Source organism: Nestor notabilis, unplaced genomic scaffold (assembly GCF_000696875.1).
Source record: "Nestor notabilis isolate BGI_N333 unplaced genomic scaffold, ASM69687v1 Scaffold33793, whole genome shotgun sequence".
NCBI lineage: Eukaryota > Metazoa > Chordata > Aves > Psittaciformes > Psittacidae > Nestor > Nestor notabilis.
This window is the reverse complement of record NW_009922952.1, coordinates 1-12,532: the sequence shown is the minus strand read 5'-3', so window position 1 is coordinate 12,532 and position 12,532 is coordinate 1. Positions and strand designations below refer to the sequence as shown.

At 34.9% G+C, this 12,532-nt stretch overlaps 1 protein-coding gene across 1 annotated transcript; it reads right to left on the bottom strand.

Annotated features, from left to right (window-relative positions):
• Nucleotides 1-2,036: 2,036 nt before the first annotated feature.
• LOC104403659 (TBC1 domain family member 23) lies at nt 2,037-12,328 on the bottom strand (the record flags this gene model as incomplete). The annotated part of the gene is made up of 7 exons (XM_010011886.1): nt 2,037-2,365; nt 3,569-3,763; nt 4,360-4,495; nt 6,423-6,511; nt 10,637-10,779; nt 11,433-11,542; nt 12,286-12,328. Coding segments are annotated over 7 exons (798 nt in total), but the record flags the coding sequence as incomplete, so codon positions are not given.
• Nucleotides 12,329-12,532: the final 204 nt, after the last annotated feature.

The following is a 12,532-nucleotide window of genomic DNA, read 5'->3' as shown; positions in this document are numbered from 1 at the left end:
GAGAGGCATAAACCACCACCTGAAATTATCCATAGTTTGGACTGAGCTTTGTAAGATCAGGAGTCTGGTGATAACCTGAAAATTGCCTTAAAAAATTACAAATAATTAGGCTTGGATTATACATTTCTACACAGAAGAGATTCAAGAACTGACTTACTGTAGCTTTACTTACTGTAGATCTGAAAAGGTCTATATTTGTTATCCTTGGAGAAGCATGTGCATTACCCACTTTCCATATTTAATACCCAAATACACCCGTTTAACAACTAGTGTACTTTTCACACCCCTTATTTCCCCCTATAACTAGTAGAAATGTGTTCTATCATTTTGTCAACATTTTTATAATATAAAAATACGATGCTGAGAAGCCAGGAATTTATGCAGCAACCCTTTCTATTTGATAGTTTGTTAACTCATTTTGACCTTTCTATAAATGTTTACTATGGCTCACCCACAAGTATTTAGTGAAATTAGACTAAGTCTGAATTCCAAAATACTTACAATTAACATGTCACTGACAGTAGCTCCCTATGATCCATAATCAGTTTCTTCCACTCCGAAGATCAAATTCACATCCATTTACAAAATACCTTTAGGAAAATCTGTTGATTCAGAGGATTCACACAGTATGCAACTAAATGCTTTCAGACAGAACAAGTTATGTTCAAATTGTACTGGTTTATTTACAACTGTAGTTTATAAACAGTAACACAAACATCTTTACATGAAAAAAATCTCATTGCTGAAGTAGGCACAGAGTCAGAGACTCTTCAGGAAATTGTCAGAAGGGAGTAGGAAGAGGAAAATGTAATACAACAGCTGCTGGGCAAAACTATAAATACGTGAGCACTGCCCCAGGTGCAATTTCATGCAAATATCTTCAACAGTTCAAATTCTATTGGTGTTTACTCAGATACTAAGAAGGAAAAAAAAAAAAAAATAAAGAAAAGGAATTAGTCCCAGAATTAAGGTGCCCCAGCTTGATTCCTAGTAAAATAACTTAGAATAACTGTTTTTTATAAAGGTCAGTTTCATTTATTTTACCTCCTGATGATGCACCAATTCACAGGTTTTCGTTTTGGTAATTTCTACAGCAGCCTCCAAGGATGCTATGCCTCGGCCATAAGGACATTCCTGTACTGAGCTTATTTAACAAGAGAACAGTTCTTGGAACAAGTGGAAAGCTGCCGATAAGCAATCACGCACTTGACATCTGTCAAACGTTTACTTGTTTAGATGATGTTATTTAAAAGGATAGAAACAAATGCTTGAAACAATGAAGGCAACAGGTAATGAATACGTTTATTACAGGTATATAGTGCTTCCATCTCTTCACTTTATTTGTATGTGTTCATTTTCTTGCTGAACACACCTTCAATCAGCACATACTTCTGTGCTGAACTGAAGGTTGTTAAAGGTCTAATTATTATTTTAGACATTTTGTTTCTGAGGAGCAAGTAACTTATTTTCAACTGCCGCATTCTGTCAAGAAGCATTAACTTCCATTCAGTGCACACATGCATCTTTACAAGAGAAACAGCTTCAACCTATGAAACATAAAATTTTGCATAATTTAAAAAAATCACAACCTGTAGTAAAAGCTCATTGTGCACAGTTCGTTTTAGGATTTAAAAATACCCTACTGCCATGTCAAACTATTTAACCTAGTAGTGGGTAAGACACTTAAAAAATGTTAATTTTACAAATTGCTTGCATTTTTTCCATTTATCTGCAGCCCATGCTGAACTTAACCATTTCTAATGAGAAGGATCCTGTAGTGCTCGGATCTTTATCTGTTTTGCTTATAAACCTAAGTATCAATCAGTCCTTGATACTACCCAGTAGGCAAAATCAGATTTATATACTGTATGTAATAGAGACATTTTACTTTCAAGCTACAGTAATTTAAAATCCATTCTGTTTTCAACTGCTTCTCCGTATGTGGCAGTGCTTCTTCTCTTTAACACACTTAATGCAAGCCTAGCTACATCTTCCCTTGCAAAGATGCAGATGATTCACATTAAGACTGCATTCAAAATGAAACAAACTGACCTTTATAATAAACATTTCTTCAAAACAAAAGCAATATAATTAAAAAATTAAAAATCCTGTTCAGAAGTTGATAATAATTTACCCTATCTTAAGCCTGATATTCAGGCACTCCCATCAGCAAACAGAAAAATTCTCTTAAGTTAGTATTCAGTTGGGAAACAGTCAGCTTGTGTCCACATACAGTATCTTGGTTGCTTCTTTATAAACCATTCTCTACAAAGTCTTTAGTTATTAACTCTCCAAGGCATCCAATACTTTCATGATCTGTTGTTTTATGGCTTTGGTAGCATCACCTGCATTTGGAATCAAATACCTTAAAAAACAAAAAATAGAAAAAGCCATCATTAATTCACTATAAAATTCTTGAGTATCAATTCCATAATTCTTGATTTGTTTTTACCTCTGGCACAAACTAGGCGGAAGGAGGAGGGGAATATATTAAAATGAAAAATTACTGAGAAAATAACATTTAATTCCTGTTTATACTATAAAACACTTTCATTTGTGAACTCAGAACTGTTGAGGACTACTTCACAGGCCACCCTGGAAAGGAAAAATTCTTCATTACTTGACAGTAGTATAGATCAGACAGGTTAAGATCTCTACAGATAGCACTGACTGAAGCACAGCAGTCCTTTTATTTTTATTGTAATTCTCATAGATAGCTCTAGATCATTTATTTATGATCCTTTCTCTTCTGGATTTGCTCCAGTCAACAAGGTGGTTATGAAGTAATTCAACAAGCAGCAAAGTTCTCTGCAACCTTTTCATTTATCTGTGTCTGACCTACTACCCAACTAATTTCATTCTAAGTGGCCAACAGGCATAAAACAACTTCCCTAGTTAGCTAGGAAACTCACTTCCCACTTCTTGTGAAACCAGAGCACCCCTGCACACTGTGCTCCCCAAAGAAAAGGATGAGAAAATGTCCAACTGGTGTCAGCAGCTTTGTTAGTGCCAAGAAACAACATGCTACATCAGCAGAAAACAAGCCCTATATACCCATCCCTCTAACTTCCCCCAACTTGAGCACAAAAATGCTGCACATGGCAATACCTAGCTTTAAGGAACCAGGTTTCAGGGGTTCAGAGTTTTTAGGTTAGGCTTCTGGACTCCTTGTGCAATGCATAGGAAGAGCCTGATGTCCCAAAAAAGATAAAAAGATAACACAGAAGAAACACCACTTTCTTAAATGCCACGCTTCACAAATCCACACTTCTGGCTGCAGTGTTGTCCACTTTGTTTTCATTTAAGACATACAACAGAAAACCAAACCAATTGCACACATCCCATCCCCAGCTATTGTCATTGCAGACCATGGAGTTCCTCTTTGCTGAGTCTTGTAAACTCTCCTCATTCTGCTGACTTTTTCTAATTCATATCTGAATTATCTATTCCTAAATAAAAATGATCACTTTTCAACTCAATTCTGGGAATTACAGCATGCCCCTGATTTCTAGTTGAAAGTGTTCTGGTTATTGTTATAACTTACATCTCTGCTACTGAAATGGCTTACCTTTCAACTGCCAAAATTTCTATGCCCGAAGTATTGCTATTTCCATATTTAAAGGTGATCAGTTCTGGGTGTTTCTTCTTGGATGTGATTTTGACTACAGAGTTGAGTGCTTGTCGAGACTGTATATAAGCCAGTCCTTTTCGTGATGGAATCTCTCTCAAACAGTACATATGTGTTGCCGTTACTAGGAGATGACTTGAAGGAAAAGAAAAATACATATTAAATTTACTAATGAACTAAATATCAGCTATTTAGAAAGCTGAATTCTACAAATAAGCTACTTAGAGAGTTAGATAGTTCTTAAATCTGACCATGACCGAGAGAAAGTCCATCATAATTTTCTGTTATCCAGATTCAACAGAGTTTGTACTATTTGGGGAAGCCAAAATACAGCATGTTCTGCTCTTGCAGGATTAACAAGGTCACTGAATCTTAGGGGCAAGATGGGTGCATAGTACAAGGCACAGACAAGTAGACAAGAAAAAAATACCGGAGCCACAGGTACTTGGATCTCCCTGGTCTTTGAAAAATAAAAGCCTATGTATATTGAGGATACTTTTCTTACTATCTTGTTTTAAAAAGCAAGACTTCATACAAGGTTTTGTACATAATCACCATTCTGTAACACTGCAAATATAAGAATGCAAATACAGTGGTAGCATTTTGTTCTAGGTTGTTTCACACCTTCATTTCCTAGTTTAATACAAAGAGTAACTTAACTTGTTGATTTATTTTTTTTTAATACATATCAAGACAGACATTTGGATGAAGCTTAGGACTAATTCCAGTACCTGGGAAACATATGCCCATTTTCTTTTACTTCATTACAAGGGAAGTTATACTTCACATCAGGTTTATTTATCCATGTTTGGATGTTGACGACCTCTTTTCGATCGTCATCTGACATTGAAGAGCTATCAATTTCATCTGTTTTGAAGGGAAGGGGTAAAAGTAAAAAATAAAAACATAAATTAAAATATTTTCACACAACATCAGACAATTTTTCAACTCACTTAAACCCACAGTAGCTACACTGGTTCAAGCCAAGGCCCACCTAGCCATAAACAATTGTTCAGAGGGAAGAAGGAAAAGTGTATACATATCTGATATTTCTCTTTTAATTCTCTGTCAGCAGACAACTATTTTCAACTCAGGGGATATCTTAGACTTGTAGTCATGTAAACTTTTTTCATCTACAACCCAAGAGATTTTGGCAAGGAGTACCAAAACCATGTCAACTACATGGGTGTGTAGTACTCAGATTTCTACACTTCGTTAAACTATTTATTTCAAAGCAACTCAGAATTAAAGCCACACTTTTCAAAAGGTTTTCACCAGAAAAATATATTATGAAATTGAAATGAATGGAACAAAGCCCATCCTCATTTTGCGGAATCACAGAATGGTTGTGGATGGAAGGGACCTCTGGCAGTCACTTGGTCAAACTCTCCTACTCAAGCAGGACCACGTAGAGCAGGTTGCAGTTTTTATAGCAGATTGCAGTTTTTATAGCAGATTGCAATTATTTACTACAAAAAAACCCACTAAACTTCACAATTATACAGAAACAGGCTCACTTTTTGCATCCTTCTGTACCAAAATAACATGAACTTTACTTCATATACATTGGTTTTGCTTATTCAAATCACTGCAGTGATTCTGCATACTTACCAATAGTGCTTTTACAAGCAAATGTAAATAGAAATTCACAAACAACTATTACTGAAAACATGTTCTAGACAGGTCTTTGTGGACCTGGTTTTCTGAATCCACATAGAGTTTGCCAAACACTATTATGGATACTCAAAGAACTGTGCAAACTTAATTACATGGCATTTGGAGAAGTATCTCATTAGCGTTAAAGCTTCTGCCTGATAGTTTCATTTTGCTCCTTCCCAATTCTGACAGCAGACAAAGATCAACTGTTTGTCATCACTCTTATTTAAACAGCTCCAGATCCTATGAATCTCTCTCATTAATCTTCCTGAACTATTTCTTTTGCAAGTCAAAGATTCTTAGTCTTGTTGTTTGTTTCTGGCATGGAAGCTGCGTATGCCTTTTGGGCACGGAACAGTTACTTGTGAGGTGATGATGGTTGGGAGTGAGCTGACGCTAACAGAACAAACCAGGACAGCGCTAGGTCTGCGCCATTCTAACATTAGCACTGGTGTCAAAAAAAACCCCCTCTTTGTGAAAAGTGTGAAATTCCTGTTTTGTCTGTGATTTTTAACCTACATTAAAAAAAAAAAAATAAAAAAAACCTGCCTGTTTTCCCCCAGCATTTTACATGCATATCAAGAGATGAATCAATTATTAATAGATTCAGTGCTAAAAAGCAAAGTTAAAAACACTGGAGAGGCATGCACACATTAGCCATCTTAAGTCTAGCTCCAACTATACTTTCAGAAATTCAGATTTCATACTGATTGCCAATACTAGAGATTCAACCTCAGATCTATCAGCTAAACTAGGTCTTTCACATTTTCCTTGCTGTCATGAGTAACAGAGGTACAATTACATGTTTACATGTACAAGACCAGTGTACAAATCAGATCTTTACGACAGAAATAACAAGAGAACACAAACAATATGCTAAACCATCTATTTCCATTTCTTCCTGTTGGCTGTTTGGTGCCTACCACAAAATATTTTTACTTAGTCAGTTACTATGTATTTGAAGAGGGTGTGTGTTTATTGGTTGGCCCTAGGCATGACCATAACAAACAGAACCCATGATGACAGCTAGAAAAATGTCAAGTTGTAAGAAAAGTTGTAAAATGCTCTCTTATCTCTCAAATTTAGTAATTTTGTCTAAATAAGCTATTCTAGGTAAAAGGAAAATCTTCTACTGTACCAGTATCATATTCTTCTTCATCTCCGATGCTGAATACTGGTTTCACACCACGGTAGGGTTTTCCTACTCTGTCACTGCTGCTTACATGTCTGTTGGCAATGAAAAGGGCAGGAGAGGACATGGGGTGAGAGAAGAAAAGCAAGTTGCAAACTGATGGTATGACACTTACAACATCATATTAGCAAAATGTAAATACAACCGTGCAACTGAGAAGGACGAGAGGATTTTGTGAAGCTGCCTGCAAGGAAGCTGTGGCTGACCCAACAAGCGATTTGGTTAGTGAAAGCATGTATTTCAGTTACTTGGCAAGGCTGACTGTTGTAACAAATAACATGAAAATAAATAGTTTTTTTGGTTAAAACAAACAAACCAAACAACCAAAACAACCCCCCCAAAACTCAACTATCTGACAAAATACATTAGAGACCTTAAAACTGACAACATGCTATGAAGTTTCTAGCATGAAACTGAAATATTTCTGGACAGTCAGGACAACTTTACAAGGATGCCAAATTGGGATGGAGGGAAAAATGAAGACTATTAATTAACATGTCTGGGAGCTCATTTTTCTGGTTAATTCCTCAGAAGATAATAAAATACTTTAAGCACTTCAAGGTGGGGTTATCATAAAACATCCACTGTAGTGTGAATTCTGATTTCCTGTCCATTACTTTTGCCAGCATGTGCCAAATGTACCACTGGTATTTCTGCATACATATTGACCTCAAAAGTCACATTTAAATCTATTTCTTTAAATCGTATTAAATGACACAAACACACAACTGAGTCTCAGTGTTTGTCAGTAACAGTTGCAAAGCTTGAGATACTTTAATGCTTCTGCTCAGAGTGCTGTGATTACATGGTCACAGCTGTCAGGTTAAAAGTTCTGGCCCTCAACTGCTGGGAATACCTGAAAAATACGAGAAAACCTAAAGGTTCAGAGAGCCATAAACCAGGCAATTGCTGAAAAAAATAAAGAATTGCTAAAGGCAATTTAGCCTCTAGAACTGGCAACAAACATGTAGCAGTTTAAAAAGAAAAAAAAACAAACCAAACCACATCTGTCCCTTTCTCCCATTTCAATTGCTATAACCTTCTGCCCCATAATGCTTATTCATATTTCCTATAAACTACAAGCCCTAGTTCCTGTTTTAAGTATATTCAAAAACCTCCAGTTTACATGCTACTGTAGAACTACCAAGTTGGAGAAGTGACCTCTGTAGTAATATATAAATGAATCTTAATACTTATGTATACCTGAGAGCATATTTGAAAGATAAGAAAGAAATCTTCGTGTTTGCTAATATAGACAAAACCAAGGAAATGTTTAATAGGAGAAAAAAAGCCCCATCCAAACCCAAAACAGAAATGCATTCTACAGTGAAACAGAAAATAAACATACAAAACCATGCTCATTAGTATTTAAGACAATAAGCATCAATGACACTGACAATTCAAAAGGGCAGTGCTCCTATATGGAGGCTTTTGTAGATATGCTTTAGTAATACATAATGAGTTAAGTAAGAAGCACAACTAAATAGTGTTTAATTGAATTACAGAGAGAGGATTTAAGAGAAGATCTTATTGGTGTTTATAGGTCAATGTTAATCAAGAGAAAGTAAAAAGCTATTTTATAAAAATCTGGTAACATTTTAAAACTAGAAATGGATTTCCTTTAACCTGTTTACATGGAAGGCCATCATTACCTTGTTATAAATTGAATGCAACTCCTTTTAGTGGCAAACCTTCAAAATGAAATATATTAGTGATAAACACAAGGTGGATCTAATTGAATGGATGGGAAAAGAATACCATTCCATGTTTTTAAAAGCTTCAGATTTTAAGAGAACAGTCTAGTGGTCCATAGTGTGAGCAAATTTATTACTGCATCCTCCCAAGGAAAGAAGATAAGCTATGTGACTGAAAGTAGCAAGTAAAATAACTGAAGTAAAATCTCAGTATATCAAAACTTCTTGGTTACAGATACAGATTCAAGTGTCTTTCACCTATAGAATACAGTCACCAAGTGTTTTAAGTTGGAATTTTAAGACTTTCTTACCATATTCTAAAAATTGATCAACAAAATGTACGAAGAAATCCACATAATCTTTAGGATTTCTAAATTAACAAAATGTATTATGTGATACTGGGATATTCCCACTTTTCTTAAGAATACTGTCTAACATTATTGTTGGTTTTGCTCACACAACACTATTCTGTAATGCATATGGGTAAATCCTATGTCAAATTATGTGCAAACTACTTGAAAGAATTGGTCCAAAACCCTTGAAAACTCAACATTTAAAACCGGTCTTCATGCTTTTCAGTCTATGACAGTCAAAAGCTAAGTAATTTTATATAACCTCAATTCACAACTTTTATTTCTGAAATAATTATAAGGCAATAAATCTGAGGTGAATGTGAAGGGACACCGCATTTGTGTGAAAACGCAGTAGTTAACGTGAACAAGGTGAGGGAGAGTTGCAAGGCATATTTATTTATTAACTCAGCATTTTTATTTTCCCAGTAATGTGCACCTCTGTTTCTATCAGCATGTTCTATCACTATGTGATGAGAACCATATAATTTTAAGATTTCCAGACAGAATTTACGTATGGGTTCCCCGTTATAGCTAAACTTTGATGATGCTTTATGAACAGTTTATAGCAAGTCTTCTTCATGTTAAGACCTTAAGCCATAATTTGTTCAACAATTGCTCCTGGTGTCACTACCAAATACAAGTCACTAACAAAATATATACAGGAAATAACAGCTAAACAAAAAAAATCCATAAAAAGCAATAGAAAGGAATAGAAATAACAAAGCAGAAACTAAGAGAAGAAAGCACTGCCAATACGTTGGTTTTCTTCCTCTAGTCCCCTGACCAGTACTTGTAAAAACTGATACCTTTAATATATTCAAACCCCCTAAATTAATATAAAAATATGTGAACAATTTTGTCAGTGTAACCAATGCTTACAAATATTGTGATGCCATGCTAAGTACAACAAAGGTGGTTTTAGTCATACTGCTTAATTATCAAGCTTACCGCTCCAGGCTTGCTCTGTCTGGCCAGGGAATATTGAAAGGTATTCTACAGTACATTGGGGCAGAGGACACAACAGAAGAATTAAAATTAAAAAAAAAAAAAGAAATTAAAAAATAAAGGAAGAATCTGGATAAATAATTGAAAGGCGCTACATTGGTGATGTGTCTTCTTCAATGAGGATGCTTATAAATAAAAGCTTTATGACAGTTAGCCACGAGGTTGAGAAGCATCTGTAAAAGGTTCTACTAAAAGATGCATTCTTCATGCTATGTATGGCTTACATATAAGCCTTACTTGAATTCTTCACACACCAAAAACTACTACTGAGTGCTATTTAAGAATGTTTTGCCTCTAGCTGTAGAATAATAATTTAAAAAAGTAATTTCCAACACAAAAAGAAGCAACGATCTGTACCTACACTAGCTCTTCAAGATTCTTGAATACCAATGTCTTAGCAACATAAAACTCGAAAGGCTGCATTTTAAAGAACTCTAAAACAGGCTATTCAATTAAAGCTTTGTCAGATGAAAGCTGTTATTCTTTTAAGTATTTGGAATTATGACTTGAACTTTGAGAGTGTCTTTTAACATGCTTGCACATTCTTCTTCCCAGCTTTATTTGAAGATACAAGAAATGAACAAGAGCGGATTCTGGGTTTGAAAAGCGGCTTTACATCAGGACTTAAAAAAAAAAAAATAAATCAAGATCTTCAAAAAAGTTAACTGCAACTTGACAAGATGGGGCAGTAAAAAAAACCCGAAACAAAACAAACCCAACCAACCAAAAAAAACCCATCCAGAATCCTTCTGTTATTCACCCCTTAGAGTCAGGATGGAGAAGAACTTAAATGAAAGTGAAATCATTCTTGATTTTTAGACCTAATACAGAACTGACACATTGTAAGAAGTCAAACTAACCATGCAGTAACAAATTCCAGATACACGTTTAAAAGAAAAGGCTGCTTACAATGGCCTTTCAATAGTAAGGCAGCACAGTAGGCTTACTGTGTCATGATAAAATTGTGAGAAGGATAGGAAATCTAAAAGCTGAAACTGGAAGATAACTTTTTTTCCTGATTAGCACAGTCTTCACATTTACAAATTAGCCACCTGAAACAGGAAGCCATTCCCCATTGCTAATTCACAGTGAGATATAAATGACATACCTGTCCACTGGAGTAGATGTATTTTCAATAAAACTAATAACTTTTTCTTTCACATTCACAGATTTAGTCTTTAAAGCAACCGTCATTTTATTCACCAGGGACTTTACTCCTTTTCCATCACTTGAACCATTAGGAGAATCACCCTGTAAAAGTAACTCTTCTCAGATAATCATATAGAAATAATAATACATCATCTCTAGTTTGTTAAGAAAGGAAACAGACTATAAAATAGTAATCGACATTCTGGTACTGAGTACAACATTAATTACAGCATTAAGTATTATTTTAGAGTTCTATCAAATGACAGCAATGATATGTGTCTGAGCTAAAGATGATCCAATAAAGCAAGCTTAACAAACCTTTCTACTAAGCACTCTGCTACAAAAATCTAGAGAGGAAGGAATTCTATTAATGATAAATTTTATCCAAATTAAAAGCCAAATTCTACATACAACATATCAGCTGTAGAAAAGAGACAATTTTGAGCTTTCTCATGAAACTGTATGCTAGTTTTATAGTAATATATTCCCAGAGTGAAGAGGAGACAGGAAAAAGAATTGTCCATTACATACATTCTGCTGTATAATGACTACAGCAAGCTCTTCCTCTCAACAGTATAAAAATGTTTAGGCCACCTCCAGCTAGACAGTGAATATAGTTTGAAATTAAATACATAACTGAAAACAATCATGACTCGCAGCAACCTATTTTACAGAACAAAATGAGGAATATAAAAAAATTCAGTACACTCAGGGCTCCCATCCCACTATACCACTTAAGCTTAAAATTCACTTACATCAACAGAGGAGTTTATACTACTTCTTGAGCCTGAGGTACTAGCAATCCAGTGGCCATATCCATTTTCGGGTCCTTCCACATTGATATCTGCTAAGTGCTGCTGAAGGGCTGTTAAAAGACCATTAAAAAAACATTCAGAACTACACTGGAACTAGTCTGTTGATGAAAATGCTGTATATCCAAGACTAATCAGTAGCAATTTTTGCTTCACATGATTTCATAAAACAGATAAATCCAGATCCTACTATAATCATCCCTGAGTTTTCTTTCAGTAGTAAAATGGCATTAGGATAATCTTTATTTTAGTAAAGAAAACAGTTAAAATACAGCAGCAACTAAAAATGAATCACTGCTTTGATCCTAAAAATAGCTGTTACGACACTGCACATATTGTCTAGTAATGTCTAGTAATGTCTAGTAAATATATAAAATACTTGTACTGTAGCACAAATCTCTCTACCTTTATAGAACCGGATTGAGTCCAGAAACATAAACTGCAGAATTATGAACTAATGGTTTAAGAAAAAAACAAGTTAATAGCAATTATCAAGTAGTATCTTCATACAGATCTGCAATCTATAGAGACTAAATACCAAGAATGAGAAGTTAGATGAATGAGGGCATTTCTCCACATCCTGTATTACATTTTTTAGCATTCAGAAAAGTGGGCAAGCCGTAACAGTTAACCACAAATTTGCAAGTAAAGTGTTGATTTGCACAAAGCAAAAAACTGACAAATGAGAACTATTTGTTATTCCTTTAGCTGATTTTTAGCCAAAGCCTAGTAAAAATATCAACATCATTAATATAGCAAGTTTTCTGAAGCCAAAGCTCATTATTAATAAGCTTACCCATAAATCCGCCTTTAGCAATGCTTACATACTCCTTATTTTTCTGCAACAGAAAAGACATTTTTGGTTGAAGCAAACACCTATGGAATGAGTTTTGCAAGCATGGTAATGACACATGGGTTCATTTCATAAAAACTGTAACCTTGAGTAAAGTAAAAACACTTAAGATTTTAAGCGGAAAATATTTTGCCATTTAGTATCAATGTTACGTGCAGACATAGAATCATAGGTTAGGGTTGGAAAGGAC